Genomic DNA, 16,001 nt, shown 5'->3' on the forward strand with positions numbered 1-16,001 from the left:
GATAAGAACCAAAATAAATAAAAAATGTTCTTGAAACAAATGTGGTATAAATTATTTTTTATCAAATTGCAACTTCTCATACAACATATGCAGCCCTATTCCGACACCGCCTTAAATAGGATTACCTTAAAAAAATATAAATAAAATTACTTCCGGTGGAATAAACCTATTTGAATCCCGGTCACGTGGTTAAAAGATTCAAACTACTCATACGGTCATATTTTCAACGAACAAAATTGAATTGTGTAATGGTTTTTATAATAAGTGGAATAGTAACTCGTTCCATGTATCAGGTACCCCCGGCAAGCACCAATGTATGCAATCAGAGTAAGACGGAGGATTTGACAATTGCTCGGGTCGAAGAGGCTCCCAAAATTTGCGAAAAATTGAAGGATGACCATCTTTTCGATACTCAGAAAGTTGAGTAACATTGAGGACAGAAACTTTTGAATTTAAACTGCTTAGGATGTTTTCCACAGTGCTCATTGTAGGCAAATCGGAACCACTTCCCCAATAGCCCTCAAAATCAATAGGGTCCTTCTCGCTATAACAGTTTCCTTCGCTTCCTCGCTTCCATTCTCTGCTCCTAAATGAGAAGAATGTTCAATTCAGTGTGACAATATAAAGCATGTGGGATTTGGATACAGAATGTTAGACAAGCTTTGCACAAACCATGGTTTGCAATTTTTCAAACACAAATAGCTTAATGTCATGTAACGGTTCATCATGATTCTGTCAAAATCTAGTTTTAAAATTGATCCTTGATCTTAAAAAGTAATGCATGTAATGTCGTGACATTCGTGAATGATTTTTCTCGTGACATATAGCAATGCTCATAATCACTAGATAAAGGTTCGTGAGTGCTCACCAGAGATGTGTCGGGGACATCGTCACAAAAAATACACGCTTCTTGAGCGGATCAACTTTAGAAGACACCCAATCAGCCCAGGCTCCCATGGCCAACTCCATAGCTCCTTGCCCGTCTAATTCTTCACAAGCTCCGTTTTCATCATCGGACCATCTGCAAAAGTACAAGTCCCAAGATCCAATCAAAAAAGAGTAGACAAATTACCCTTTGTTTTATCGATGAATTGATACAGACAATAGCTTAACTGGTCCTTGTCTCCACCACAAGTATGTGTTGAAAACAAGTATATCAGCATGCTCCCAAAGAGATGCATGTTTCAGAACTGAATCCGGACGAATTATCCGTTCATCTAGTCTGTGATTCACTGGATCGTCGGAATTAGATTCAACAAGAAGAGGAGCCCAGAGGAATTCAATAGTTGCATTGTAGTCCTGAAAAATTGACATAAGAATAGCACTATAGCAATGTGGAAATAACGAGACTAGCAGTGATACTAGAACATCGAATGTTTTTTAAGAAATGTTTATGAATGTGAAGTGATACATTCACGTAAAAGTGAGTTGAACAAAAAATTTGAGTGTAAAAAATCACGTTTGAAGTCAAAAGCTACATATTATGCTTCAAGTAATTTCTAGAGGCAAAAGAAATTCCAATCGACATCGTCCAAACATGTCAAATCAATTGTGTAAAACTTACATTCAGAGTCAAAGGCAACAGATCCTAAAACATCATAAAGAAGTTTCAATTTTATGCATCTCGAATCACTTTCCAAAACATCATAAACAAGTTTCACTTTTATGCATCTCGGATCACTTTCCATTATAGGGTTTGAATTCATACCTCAGCTCTGAAAATGGTGAGATGAGCATTTGGTGACATTGATCTCCTATCAGCAGGAATTTCTGACTGTAACAAGCAAACCATAGATATCCATTGCCCTCTATTAAGCGAATCTCCAACAAACATTAACCTTTTACCTCTCAACTTTTCCCACATTTCTTTCACGTTCCACCTGTTTTATACAAGAAATCTGTGAAGATTTTGAAGCCTAACAAAAATAACATACTTTGTCATCAATGAATATAGAGCTTGTTTGGTAATAGAAAACATTTTCTGTTTTATGTTAAATCATTCATAATTTAAAAGAAAAAAACAAGAGGACAATTGTGGGGAGTCCAATGTATGATCTTATCTATATGCATCTGAAATCTGAAAAATGTCGTACACAATGAGGATCATTTGGCAAATAAATACATTAGCATTTCAAGCGTGAATTGTTGAAAACACCAAATTTTGTGATTGCTAACACCAAAAAACATAAAATTTCAAAAAATTTGATTCTCCAATTCACATGAACAATAGAACAAATGTTATTCTACTCGGTACTACACAAAACTCAATCTAGGTTATACATCAACTTCACAAACTAATGATAACATGATAGCCTTAAGAATTTCAATTACGCCATTCTTTCCAAACCAGGGTCCTATTTGGTTAAATAACTTAACTAAGCACTTATAGCATAAGTGCTCGTCAAATAAGTGCTTATGTATAAACTATTTCAACAGCAAAAGATAAAATCAAATAAAATTATTTTCATATAAGTTGTGAATTGTTTTCATAAGTTACCCTGGAGAGTTTATGGAAATAAGCTGAAAACAACTTATGAACATATCATAAGTTGTTTCCATAAGCTCTCGCTAATAGTCTAACAAGTGTTCATGTTAGTAGTTAAACTCAAATAAGTCGATCCAAACAGATCCTCATGCCACCAACAAAACATAACCTAATTATGCTCACACGAAACAACCAAACACAAAAAAGCTAAAAATAGAAAGCACCTCTTCAAATTGCAATCATGAGGTTGCCATCTCCAATGTTGATACCCCAAATCATTTCTTCCATGCTTGTGACATGCCAATTGATCAGACATATAAGGACAATCTGACTCATTATACAATGGATATGAAGCATTATCAAACACCCATTTGCCTGAGAAAACATCACATTTCTCCGAACTCACTCTCCAGCGACCATAACTCTTCGAACCACCATCTCGAGCAATTTTCCGACCACTATATCCTCTAGTAGAATTGCATCTACAGTGTCTATCCAAAACCTCTAAAACAACAAAATTCCAATCAAACCCATTTCAACAAATCACAAAAAAAGAAAGTCACAAAGTAGATCAAAGTCAAATTCAAAGCTTAATCCATAAAGTTCCCATTTTTAAGTCACAAAGCAAATTTATGAACTGAAAAATGACTCACCCGTTTCAACAAATCACAAAAATAGAAAGTCACAAACCAAACCAAACCAAACCAAATCAAACTCAAATCACAAAGCTTAATCCACAAAGTTCCAATTTTTAAGTCACAAAGCAAGTTTTGAACTGAAAAAGAAAAACCATACATACCTTGACTTTTCTTGAGATTAGGTTTAACATAGCTAGCTGAAGAAGCTTGTTGATGGTGAATATGATTTGGGTTTTCATGGATTTGTCCAATGGTGCTTCCATTGTGGAAAGTTGAGAATGTTATAAAGACTAATAATAAAATCACAAGAAAAGGAAAAATTGGAACTTTCTTTTTGTTCCATTTCATTTTCTGCGTAGTTTGTGTTAAAGGGTTGTTGGGGTTTTTTGATTTTGCATAAAGACTAGAACTTTGGTTCTTTGATGAGAAACTTTGACTTAAAAATTTGAGGTTTGAAGTTTGATTTAGTGTTTCATTAAGATAGTGATTGGTGATAATTGAAGAATGAGTTAATTGTTGTATTGAGACTTGACAATATAGTTATAGGTTTGTTTTGATTAGGTTGTTTGTATGGAATCTTAATTTAAGGATTGCGATGTTATATTCAGTTTGACCATTTTAAGACTTAGATCTTCATCATTTGACATTGTTTCTTATAGTACTACTTTTTTTTTTGGTACATTTTTTTTATAGTACTACTTTGTTGTGTGGGTTGTGATAATTAATTCGTGTGGGGTTTGTGGGGTTTGGTAGTACTAGTAGTTGAGAGAACAAAAATCTAAGATGAGACATGAAATCTAAGATACTTAAAAACGAAACAACAAAATTATTTAATTCGTATCATTTGTGCGCAACTAAATAAAATTAAATTCAAATGACAATAAATTCTTTTGTCAAGAGTTTCAATAATGTTATAGTGTCAATATTAAATATGAAGTTTAAAATTTCTGGTTAAATCAGAAAAGATTTGAACTATTTCATTCAATTAAGCGATCTTAGGTTGAATGATAGGATTTTGAGAATAAGAAAATAATGAATCTTCTTGTTCATTCTAGAATGGTCTTTTAGAACTATTCTACTAGTTAATTTTTGAGTAATGTTATTGTGTAGGTGCTATTGCTATCTTACTATAAAGCTTATATAAGCATTGTATTGTCTCATGATTTGAATCAATGAAAAATATAACTAATTTCTCTTTTTTAGTTATAATTTCTGTCAGTTCGTGCCACTAGAGAGTATGGAGATGGCTCCACCCGGTCCTAGACATCAATACTCCTGGGTCTCTCTTTAAATTTTGGAATGTGATCCCTACTCGAATTGGATCGTATGATTGAATTTGTTCAATCAACCTTTATATTGATTATCAAGTGAACAAGTGAATGTATGGTTGGTTCGAAGGAAGGATTAGTTCAAATCATGGATAGACATTCCTAGGATTTACTTGCTCAATTAATTAAATGAGTTAAGTTCAAATCTTATAAACTTGACATTAAGGACTCACAAAGAGGCAAAGCTCTCTCAAGAGCCGGACTCAAGCTTGAAACCACTGATTAATATGTGTGAAAGAACTTTAAACGACCGTTATTTTAAAAAGTAAGTCGTACATAAAAAACAGACATTAAAATAACACTAGCATATGTATGTTTTTTGCGGATTAGGGATGACAATATTCTTTACACTTCAACTTCCCTCACCTCAGTCAACATCAAGAAAAAACAAGATACAACAAAACAATTAAAACTGGCATGAAATTTTCAATATCAAATATTTGTCATCTATGAAAAATATAAGCATAAAGAAGTTCATTCCATGTATCAGGCACACCAGGGAGGCACCAATGTATGCAATCTGCATAAGATTTTGGATTTGATATTTGTTCTTCTGTTAAAGGCTCCCATTGCTTCCTATAGATTGAAGGGTGACCTTCTTTTCTGTACTCTGAAAGTTGTGTGATGTTAAGCATTTGAACATTTAAACCTCTTGTTTTTAAATCTTGTAGAACATTTTCAACCACTTGCATCATTTTAGGAACTGAACCATTTCCATTATATCCCTCTTTTGTTATTTGATCTCTTTCTTTGTAACAATTTTCACCCTTTGTTCCTCCCCATTCATGAGCCCTGCAAAAAAAATTGTAATTGTGTTAGAAATCCAATATGTTGCTTGCTTTGACCATAGTGTGATTATATAGAACTATAAATATACACTAGTATGAAGCACAAACACAAATACGGGCATCAGACACAATGCTGACATGTTGGTATTGATAATAATTTAAATAATAGAAGAAATTGAATGTAATCATATTTGTCGGTGTTCGACATTGACACATGTTGGACACAAACACGCCTTCAATCTGAAGTGTTATTTTTATGTAGTGATATACTTTTTTTTTTTTTTGGGTTATGGATATTGGACAATGACATTTATATTGTACAAGAGCATTTGACTCAATGTTTTAAAAATCTATCTAGGTATCAACCCAGCGAGACTTTCAAATTATGGTTCAACTATTTTAAATAATTTAAATCGATATAACCATTGAACTGCTCAAATAACCGAAACATAGATAGTATTGATTCTCAATTCAACGAATTGTTGAATCGCTTAGTTTGGTTCGATTTTTAAAGCATAGATCTGAATGCATAGTGGCATGAAGCATCTAAAAATTTACAATTCATTTATGTTAAATTTTTATATTTAAAATTCATTTGTTAGATTTAGGTGTTTTATGATTATTTAGAGGTACCCATACCTTTGGTGAGTAGGTGACATAGAAACAAAAAATAATTGGGTCTTGTTACGATTAATATGCATTTCCAACCAATCTGACCAAGTCCTCAAGGCCATCTCATACACTCTCACCATTTTTACCTTTTTGTATACTCCATTAGGGTCTCCAAATGACCCCCACCTGCTTGTAGTTAAAATGTCACTATTAGAATCAAGTTGTTATAGTATAACCAATGGAGTATATAATAGGAATAAAAATCATCCTATATATTTGGTGGAAACATTACAATACAATAAGTGGGTGAAATATCAGTCACTGTGGACCGATACTTAAAAATTGCCTAAAACTCTAATAATATCTAATATTAGCTCATTTTTAAAAGTAAAATTTTACGGTTCTCTTTATTGTATCACGTTTGAGACGTACACAAGCCTCTATTTAACAAAAACAAGAGAAAATAGATATGCTTGCCTCACAAGTTAACTTATTTATTTTGATTTGTTTTTGTCAGACCGGCAAAATCAAATTATTGTTTCAGTCATGATAACGAAGAAGACCGTAAACTTATATTTTTGTCGATATTAATGATTTAAACAACTTATTATTTTGTATAACTTGATGTTGTTGACAATATATGCAAGTTGATCAAAGAAAGTGAGTTTATTGTTTCAGTCATGATAACGAAGAAGACCGTAAACTTATATTTTTGTCGATATTAATGATTTAAACAACTTATTATTTTGTATAACTTGATGTTGTTGACAATATATGCAAGTTGATCAAAGAAAGTGAGTTTGGTTAATTAGTTTTTGTACTTACAAAACATTCATCGCTTGTCTTCTCCACCAAAGGAAAGTGTTGAAAACTATAATGTCTGCATGAGTCCAATACTTAGCATGTTTCTCAATGGCTTGGACTCTCACAGTCCTATCTGGTACCTTATGGTTTACAGGATCATCTGAATTTGATTCTACAAGTAATGGGGACCAATAGAACTCGATGGTTGCATTGTATTCCTTTCATTAAATGTATCAATTCAAAAACTATTAGTCATAACATTTTGTAGGAAAACAAATTGAGATAATATCTTTTAAAGCCTATTTGTAACAAAGAGAAATTGAGATAATAATCTATAATTTTAATATTATTTTTTTGAAATTTTTTAATCAAATAGAATTTGTTGTGTGTAACTGTGACTTATTTTTAATTCAAAAATAGTATAACTCTAGCTCCCTTCAATTTAATTAGTCCATCAAGTATTACATTCTCTCCGCAACTGCGATCGGGAAGGGACTGAAACCACTTGATGGCATAACTGACCCCGAACCAGATTAGGCGGTCCAGTAGACCAGATACTAGTAGTGAAAACAAAAAACTAAAAAATAAATAGTCTTTATACTATATAAAAATTTGTTTATTAATCTCTGCACTTACGCACTTTAGCCTTAAAAATGTTGAGTGAACCATTGGCAAGGGTTTGCATGGATTTGAGAGTTGGGGGAAGTGAAGATTCAACAAGGCAGACCATTGAAACCCATTGGCCTCTATTGAGTGAATCCCCAACAAACACAAGCCTCTTGTTCCTTAGCCTTTCAAGCAATGTTGTGGCATTGAACCTTATTAACATGAAAAAGGAAACAAATTCAATAAATCACTAGTACAAAAAACGCTTTTTAAGTCAGTTAAAAATGACTTTTTAAGTCGGTTCCGTACCCGTCTTAACAGTTAAAGACATAAGAAGTTTTGATTTGTTAAGTCGGTTTTAACCCGACTTAAGAAAACACTTTTTAGGTCGGTTTAAAATGACATTTTAAGTCGGTCCCCCGTCCAACTTAAGAAAAGCCGACATAAGAAGTATTGAGTTGTTAACACGGATTTTGAACCGACCTAAGAAATAACTTATTAGATCGGTTATCATTCACCCAACTTAAAAAGTATAGAAAATTTTAAAAAAAAAATTACGCTATAAATTTATTAAATTAAATTAATGTATCCAAAAAAAAAATTTATTAAATTAAATACTGTTCTAAAGAACCTTTCCCAGCATTATTCAATTCAATAAATGCTAATTAAGATGAAGATCATAAAAAATAAAATAAAATCAAGAAGCTTTATTTTATAATTATAACAACCTAATGAAGTGCTTAGCGACGAATAGAATGTAAAACAATCAAGGACATTAGTTAAAGACATTAACTTATTGACTACATATATATATATGCATCACTAGAACAAATCAAAACTCTCAATACAAATTACACTACATAGTACATATATATACTCATAAACAAAAGTAAAATATAACATTCACAAGTAATAAACAACACTAAGACAAGGTGAAAGAGATAAGAAATATCACCAAGCCTTGTCTCTTAAGTCTTAACACATGTCACTATCAACAATGTTACGAAACTTTTAATCATTATCAAAATAAAAACTTGCAATAGAAATATAATATCACAATCAAATGATAATTAAAATAAGATGATTAAAAAAAGAGATAACTCATATCTCTCATCAACAATTGCTTCTTTCGCTAATGCTTGAGGTGGATTTTCTGTTTTCTTACTTCTTAGCAACAATGACATTTGGAACCCATGAATAGATAAATCATGCTTGAGAATGAGAAGTTTTCTCCTTCATGAGAAAATGTCCTGAACTTAAAAATTGAAAGAATATTAAAAATCCCTAACTAAAATATTAATAAAGTTCAATTTAGTTTGAGGCATAAAATATCATTAAGTTAAAATAACATCAAAATATGCATATTCACAATATGTTTGAAGAGTTTTTATATAACACAAATAACCAAAAGCAAAATACTACAAAGCCAATAATAAGAATCATAAGTTATCAATCATGACATACCAGTAAACCTTCTTTCAAGGCAAGCAACTTAGTAGTTTCTATAGCTTCTTCACTTGAAACATGTATCGTTCATAAAACCTTATTGGTCAAAACATAATCACTTGTATTAGCATCTAGTATTGAAAACATTTCTGGATCATAATTGATAATTGAATACCAATGTATTAGTGTTGCAAGCTACCTGAATAACTTCTTCTAGGAGACCAACTTCCAAGACAGGCGGAACGATGCCAACACCAATCCCTTGGATTTGATGTTTGCCTTTGAAATGTATGCAAATGGAAAAAGTAATCAGTAAAGTGACTTAAGTGGTTGTCTAAGAACTTGCTTAGATATTAAAGGAATAAAATTCTCACATTTAAAATATAACAATTCAAATGAATAACAAGAATATTTAGTAGCTAGATACAAGAAAAACCAATAATCAAAGGGACTAAGTGCAGCTTTGAACTTCCAAAAAACAATTTAGTCAACATTCTAACAGGATTGGTCACATACAATAAATTTACGCCTATATATTGTGAATGTGATACATTGATTAAAACAATATGAAAAATGAGTCTTGGATGTTTTTCTTGACTTCTAATCTTCCATGAATACAATAACATTCTCATAAAGAATGAAGACCAGTAAAAAAATATTCAGAGTTGTAAAATCACCTGATTTTCCTCTATTCTCAGTACTGCACTTTCAGATGGTTCTACACCATACACCTAGAGGGGAAAAGCAACATAAATCATAAAGTTAGCATAATAAGCATAAATAAATCAACACAAAAACTTGTTCACATATTCAATCTCAACACAAAAAGTATGCATGGTAAGCAAATCAACCTTGATATATGAGTTTTTCTCCTTGAGGAACTTCCCAACACTATAATACTAGATCAAACACTATATTAACCTTGGATGTCTAAAACAAGTATAGTCATCATATTACAAGCCAAAACATGCTAGTTCTGTTTTTGTTCAAATTTTTTCCACCTAACACAGTTCCAACATAAGAAGATAAAACCCTTTCAAATCATAACCATCAAAGGAATCAAAGAAATTATAGGTAGAAGTTAATGCATTTCCATGAAATCAACATATGATTAAGGTTTCAAGCATACAGATAGAACAAATTAAAGCAAGATATACAAATAGACCTAGAAGCTAAACAGAAGCATAAAACTCACACCAACACCAATGAATAAGCATAATTAAGAACCACTTACACTTTTGCTCAATGGAAATCTCACATTTTTGCAAAATAGAACAGAAGGACCACATTCCCAATTTTATAGCTGCTAGGATGGGTGCCTTGTGAGCCTCCCCTCTATACATTTCACATTCCTCCTCCATCTTATAAAGTACTGCATAAGAAAAACAAGTAATAAATATACACTAAAATATCCAAATGAAAAATTTTGACTGAGGAAAGTACAAGTACCAACCAATACATATCAAGACAATAAGGGTGAAAATAGAACTCCCTTTGATGAAGCTGAACATGTACTAATGTTTTTATAGATTAGGAAACCTCAATAACATAAACGGAAGAAAAGCGGTGCTGCCATAGATCAAAACTATTGTAGTGAAACATAATTTTACTTCGTAAGTATTTGAGCCTCATATTGCTTTCTATTACCCCACGATGCCATAATGATCAAGAGAGAAATTGAAGCGAGACTGCGAGAGACAGAAAATTCTGCACAGCCCAGACACTAATGATTCTAGCTCAAACCTCCGAGACGATTAGTCCACAATTAGCTCAAACATCCGAGACTATAAAGCATATGCATATCATAAGTTGAACTTGTGTCAATTGTTATATGTATTTTTTATTGAAAATTAAAAAATAAAAACCAAACTACATCTTGAAAACAAACAAAACATAAGTTATAGTACATTCTAATTTCTTTCACCAAAACAGAACCATGTGATCAGTTCATTCCAATGCATATATGTTGTATTATGATCCTTTTTCCCAAGTGGACTAGGTGTAACACATTTATGTTTGGATTGGCATTGTATTCCAGACTGTTCATCATATTATCGGTATCTAAATTCTACGAACAAGCAAGATGGATTCCATAACAGTTACAAAGTAGAAAGGGTCGCAAACTTCAATTTATAAACAAACTCACAATCAAGCTTGGTACAAAAAACTAGTAAATGCTTAACCTCTTGTGATACTATAATTTACTCTTTAACCAACTAACAGAGATTGTGAATCAATTACACTAAGCAACTTACCACAAGAGCAATCTAGAATCCAAGGTTTAATAATATAATAATAACATAAAAGCCGTTTCAAATAAAAAAAATCAAAAATCATGATAAAAAACACAGAAAGAAATTGAAAATAACTGCAATAAATCATGAGTTTTAACTGCAAAATCAAAAATCATGATAAAAAACTCACGATTAAGAGATTGAAAATAACTGCAATAAACACAGAATATCAGCCAGAATATCAAGTGCATTAGGTACATCATTCTGCGAAACTTTAGCATAATAAGTAGTCTGCTCCCTCGAAGTATAAGCATTAAGATGTCCACCCATATTCTCAATCTCCTCTTCCAGATCTCTCGCGGTACGTCGATCAGTTCCCTTAAAAATCATATGCTCCAAAAAATGAAATTGAAAACTCACGATAAATAAAAATAAAAAGTTAGGGTTTAAAGTTTCAATACATATCAATGGGTGAAGGGAACGGTTCGAATTTCCAAGTTTTCAGCGAAGGAACGGTTCGAATTTTCAAGTTTGAGTAAAGCAGTTCAATTTCTATGAAAGTTAGGGTTTCACTACGAATGGTTCGAAGGTGATGAAGGTGCAATAAAGAATTCGATTGATTGCAGTGAAAAAAAGAAGATTGTTTGCATTGAAGAAGAAGAAGAAGATTGTTGCGATGAAGAAGAATAATGGTTCTAAGGAAGGGTTTACCGGGTTTGAAGAAGAAGAAGAAGAGGAAGAATGTTTTACGTATTTGTTAATTTGTTAATAAATAATAAATTTTTTTTTAAAGATTAGGATTAGGATTTTTCAAGTAAAAAAAAAAAAATATATATACTAAGGATTGGGTTCGATTCCAGTACGCAACATAATATAATTTAATTTGATATAAATAAATGACACTTCATAGGTTTGGTGGTTGAAGTTTGACTTAACATAAAGTTTTCTTAAGTCTGTTGAGGCACATCAGACTTAACAAAAGGGGTTTCTTAAGTCGGTTGAGAGACGCCTGACTTAACAAGAAAGTTTTGCAAATTAACAAATTTTATTTGAATTTAATATTATTTATTTAATCTCTATTACATCAGTTAAAAACTGAACGGACCTAACAAAGTTTAACTTATTTACGGAATTGCCACCGCGCATGTTCTTAAGTCAGGTGGCAACACTAACCGACCTAAGAAGTTTTCTATAAAGTGTTTTTTTCACTAGTGAATCTCAAAACCAAATATTATCAAACTTAATTATGTAAAAGCATATCAAACACAAAAATATACCATTTAACTCGAGATTCAATCGGCGAGGCCGGGATCTTTATGTTATGCTTCGATTAGTTCGATTGGTTCAATTGTAGTTAAAAAATGACAAAGAAAATTAAAAAGCAAAAACAGTATTAAAAATAAACTTGATCAAACCACCTTGATTCAAAATATAGTTCAACGAGTACGCTGCAGTCAAGATCAAACAAACAACAAATTGGCCGGTTTTCAATTAACAAGTTGAATCGTCCGATTTGGCACAAATTTTAAGATATTTTTTAGACGGTACTTGTGGTATGAACCCTCTGGCCAAGAAGAATTGTTCCTATCAGGAATCGAACTCGGGTTCTTCCGAACAATTTGTTCTAGGGGAAACTCATTAACCACTTGAGCTCACTTGGTTGATCTATGACTACTTGACTTAATAGAATTCAAATTACCTTGGTAGGTCACATTGATGAGGCTTCCATCTCCAATTTTGGTAGTCAAGATCCTTCCTTCCAAATTTCTCACAAGCCAATTGATCCGACATGAACTTACATTGTTGTTCTTTGTAGAGTGGATTAGATTCATTGTCATAAACCCACTTGCCATCAAACAAGTTACATTTTAACAATGATTCAGAAGATATAGTCTCTTGAAGAAACCATTGTCCTCCTTCTTGTGTAAAATATATGGCAGTGACAACTAGAATAGTTGTTAAAATTGCTACAAGAGAATGAAAAGTGATTTTGATTCCAAAATTGCTTCCTAGTACTACTACTTGGTGTGCCTTAATTGCCATTTACTTTCAGTTTTTTTTTCATCTTCTCATTTTGTAACTCTTTCTCCTTTATTAAGCTTGTAGCAACTGGTTGGTGAGAATTTTATGTCATCATGCATATAGTGGATTTTGTTAATGGTGTGTTTTCTAAGTTATAAACAATCAAACTTATATCACCTACTTTTGACTTGAGTTTAAGTAAACATGGATTTTTTTTTAAAAAAAAAAATTGTTCTAAAACTTAATGTACGCTATGGTTTTCTGAGTAAGTTTTAAGTGGACACAAGAGTTTGGTCACACATACATGTTTGAAAAAAGGTAGAAAGAGAAAATAATTAAAGGATGTGTATTTTTATGTGAGTGTGGCCAAATGTTGTGTCTAAATATTCGTGTCAGAAAGAACTTTACACTAACTTTGATTTATAACACTAATAATCAACAAAAATCTTGTATTAATGAATAAAACTTACTTGTATATGACAAATGCAGTTAAAATGAAGTTGGCTTGATCAAATAAGAGGGATTTTGTTGAAGTAGGAATTAGGGGTTGGTTTAAGAGAGAAAAACAATATTTTTGATGAAAAGTGAAGGTATGATTCTACCTTTACAATAGGCAAGTTCATAATCTATTTTCTGAATCCAAGCGAGCGAAATCTATTTTCCGAACTAAAATATGGTTCGGAATGTAGTTTTCGAATTTAATTCTCAGAGCAAAAACAAAAATTTGGAAGGTCTAAGGGAGAGATGGGCTTAAAGAGAAAAATTCCCTTATTTAGATCTCTTTAAATGTCATTGGGCCTTATGAGGCTTTGGGCGCGGTCCAAAATATTCCTTAATTAACCCCACATTAAAAAAATCACACATGTATAAAACTTGTGTTTTTTTTGTTTTTTATAGAACTTGTGCTTTTTTAAAATATGTACATCTAAAATTATATTATGTATAAAAAAATATTATTAATTACTGAAACTAACCGGGACAAACAATCACCGGTTGAGTTGATTCATTAAAAAAAGGTCTTAAAATATTATTAATTATCTAAAATCTAAGTAGTTCAAATTAGGTCTTAAAATTTTAGGTAGAAAAAAGGTTTTAAAATAATTATCAGGTCTTAAAATTTTAGGTAAAAAAAAAGGTTTTAAAATAATTAAATTTAGTTATAAATATCATAAATTTATTTGAAATTGTTTCCTAGTTCAATCGGTAAAGGTGAATGCCTCAAATTTTGACCCGGTGTTTCTTCCAAACTCCTCCGAACTCCCCAACAAGTAGCATCAGAGTCATGGTTCGACTTGGTGGGGAGCGAGAGTGGTCCTGGTATTTGATCAATTATAGAATGTGGAAAACTCATACTTGAGAGGAGATTGTTGAGTTTCAAGTATGAGTGGTTAAGTCTCACGTCGACTATGAATGGAAAGGATGTTGAATTTATAAGAGAGATAACTCATTAACTTAATGTCTTAAAATTTTGGGTGAAAATATGGCATTTCCCTCTCTTGTGGTCATTTGACCTGATGTCTCTCCCGATTTCATCCGGACTTCCAACATGTAGGTAGTAGTATTTTGTTGAAGACATGCATCAAAATCTTAAAAGTTTTAAATCTCATTAACACTTCACTCGTAACTCTTTCATCTCAATTCTCAAATAACTTTATTCTCATAGTTGATACTTGATATACTTAGAGTAGGACATATGATCCATTCCCTTTATATATTTGCCGTGACCGTGAGACTTAAAATAATTTTAAAGAAAAAAGGAGCTTTCATTATCAATCAAAACTAGGATAGTAACCGTGCGTCCACGCGGGTCGCGCCTGCGGCGCGTTATTTAAGTCGTTAGCTGCATTTCTTGATTTTAATTTGAAATTTTTATATAAAAAGTTATAAAAAAAAAGTAATTAATTACATTAAAAATATTCAATAAAATTATGATAAAATGAAATATATTTAATAAACAAAACGGAAATATATAAGAAATAAAGCTACAAAATATATAAATATATAATGTTGGATAATTTATCATGAGATGCAAATATAAAAATGTCATAAATTATAATGAAATTTTAAAAAGATGATATCTATATAAGTTACAAAATTTAAATCGTAGAATAATTCCTGGCAGAAAATTGTTTCTGCTACAAACATCATTCCATTGGTATCCTAATTTTGTTTTCTTCCATGAATAATTCTTCTTAAAAACATAAAATTTGTTACTTCGACCATCATAGTACAGATTTTTAAAGAAAAAAGGAGCTTTCATTATCAATCAAAATATTGAATTCAATGTTGAAATATTGAATTCAAAACCCCAAAAGTGGACAAACTAAAAGGGTTTGGTGCTTTCATCAAGTGGATAATTAATTAATTAAAAGCACATGTTCTCTCTACACACTTCTTATCTCGTGTTATGTTTCCTTTCTCCCACTTGCTCATCAACTTGCACAAACCGACGATTTAATAATAATCGTCATTCACACTCAAACATAACAAACATATATGCAAACTTTTTTTCTTTTCTACTTAGCAATTGCTTCATTGCTTCCTTTTGATTCCATTTCTTTCTCTTTCCCCGGTAGTCCACAAAACTACAGCAAGTTGAAAATTAAATAAAGCTTGAGTGTCCACAAAACTATATATTAATATACATGCAACTTGCATATCTATAACTTTTTTTTTTTATAAACATGCAACTTGCATATTTTGGTTGTTAGATTCTTCTATTTGCACATTTAATAATATTTTGATTTGATGGACCACCCGGGTTTATATATGGTCAAATTTAATAAGGGTTGTACCAAAAAAATAAGGGTTGATGTTACATTTTTTTTACCAAAAATAATATTACAGTTAACGTGTTGGTTGATAAAAAGTATATATAATATACTCTTTAATATTCCATCTATAGCTAGTTTTTGTTTTAAGGTAAGATTGTCATAGACTATGAATAATTTAGAAGTAACGTTACAAAAAAAATCCATCAATAACAAAATAAAAATTGTGTAAAAATGTATTATCATATATAATGTTCTAGTTAGTGA

The 16,001-nt window shown here is 31.5% G+C and overlaps 2 protein-coding genes and 1 long non-coding RNA gene across 5 annotated transcripts; all 3 read right to left on the minus strand.

The window, feature by feature from the left end:
• Positions 1–13: 13 nt before the first annotated feature.
• On the minus strand, positions 14–3,812 carry LOC123924790 (protein trichome birefringence-like 35). Its single transcript, XM_045977760.1, has 6 exons — positions 3,285–3,812; positions 2,710–2,989; positions 1,709–1,880; positions 1,103–1,299; positions 869–1,021; positions 14–586 (listed from the first exon to the last, which is right to left on the minus strand). The coding sequence occupies exons 1-6, from the start codon at positions 3,469–3,471 to the stop codon at positions 256–258; spliced, it is 1,320 nt and encodes a 439-aa protein (XP_045833716.1). The 5' UTR covers positions 3,472–3,812; the 3' UTR covers positions 14–255.
• A 965-nt stretch (positions 3,813–4,777) lies between these two features.
• Positions 4,778–13,048, minus strand: LOC123924791 (protein trichome birefringence-like 34). The gene is made up of 5 exons (XM_045977761.1): positions 12,641–13,048; positions 7,296–7,473; positions 6,677–6,873; positions 5,879–6,037; positions 4,778–5,243 (listed from the first exon to the last, which is right to left on the minus strand). Exons 1-5 carry the CDS (start codon positions 12,982–12,984, stop codon positions 4,895–4,897), a joined length of 1,227 nt encoding a protein of 408 aa, XP_045833717.1. The 5' UTR covers positions 12,985–13,048; the 3' UTR covers positions 4,778–4,894.
• LOC123924792 lies at positions 8,226–11,657 on the minus strand. 3 transcript variants are annotated; one of them, XR_006814842.1, is made up of 7 exons: positions 11,132–11,657; positions 10,161–10,491; positions 9,942–10,079; positions 9,385–9,438; positions 8,907–8,986; positions 8,726–8,803; positions 8,226–8,511 (listed from the first exon to the last, which is right to left on the minus strand). It is a non-coding gene; the product is annotated as an uncharacterized LOC123924792 (long non-coding RNA). The 3 variants fall into 3 exon arrangements; XR_006814844.1 differs by having other exon boundaries at positions 8,226–8,516; XR_006814843.1 differs by lacking the exon at positions 10,161–10,491.
• Positions 13,049–16,001: the final 2,953 nt, after the last annotated feature.

Source organism: Trifolium pratense, linkage group LG4 (genome assembly GCF_020283565.1).
Source record: "Trifolium pratense cultivar HEN17-A07 linkage group LG4, ARS_RC_1.1, whole genome shotgun sequence".
NCBI classification, from domain to species: Eukaryota; Viridiplantae; Streptophyta; class Magnoliopsida; order Fabales; family Fabaceae; genus Trifolium; species Trifolium pratense.

Coding starts and splice junctions, on each gene's coding strand:
- LOC123924791 (XM_045977761.1), bottom strand. CDS start 12,984: ATGGCAATTAAGGCACACCAAGTAGTAGTACTAGGAAGCAATTTTGGA. Junction 6,038..6,676: donor AGACAAGCGATGAATGTTTT/GTAAGTACAAAA, acceptor AACTACAAGCAG/GTGGGGGTCATTTGGAGACC. Junction 5,244..5,878: donor ATGTCACCTACTCACCAAAG/GTATGGGTACCT, acceptor TTTTTTTTGCAG/GGCTCATGAATGGGGAGGAA.
- LOC123924790 (XM_045977760.1), bottom strand. CDS start 3,471: ATGAAATGGAACAAAAAGAAAGTTCCAATTTTTCCTTTTCTTGTGATT. Junction 2,990..3,284: donor TAATCTCAAGAAAAGTCAAG/GTATGTATGGTT, acceptor TTGTTGTTTTAG/AGGTTTTGGATAGACACTGT. Junction 587..868: donor ATGTCCCCGACACATCTCTG/GTGAGCACTCAC, acceptor CTTCTCATTTAG/GAGCAGAGAATGGAAGCGAG.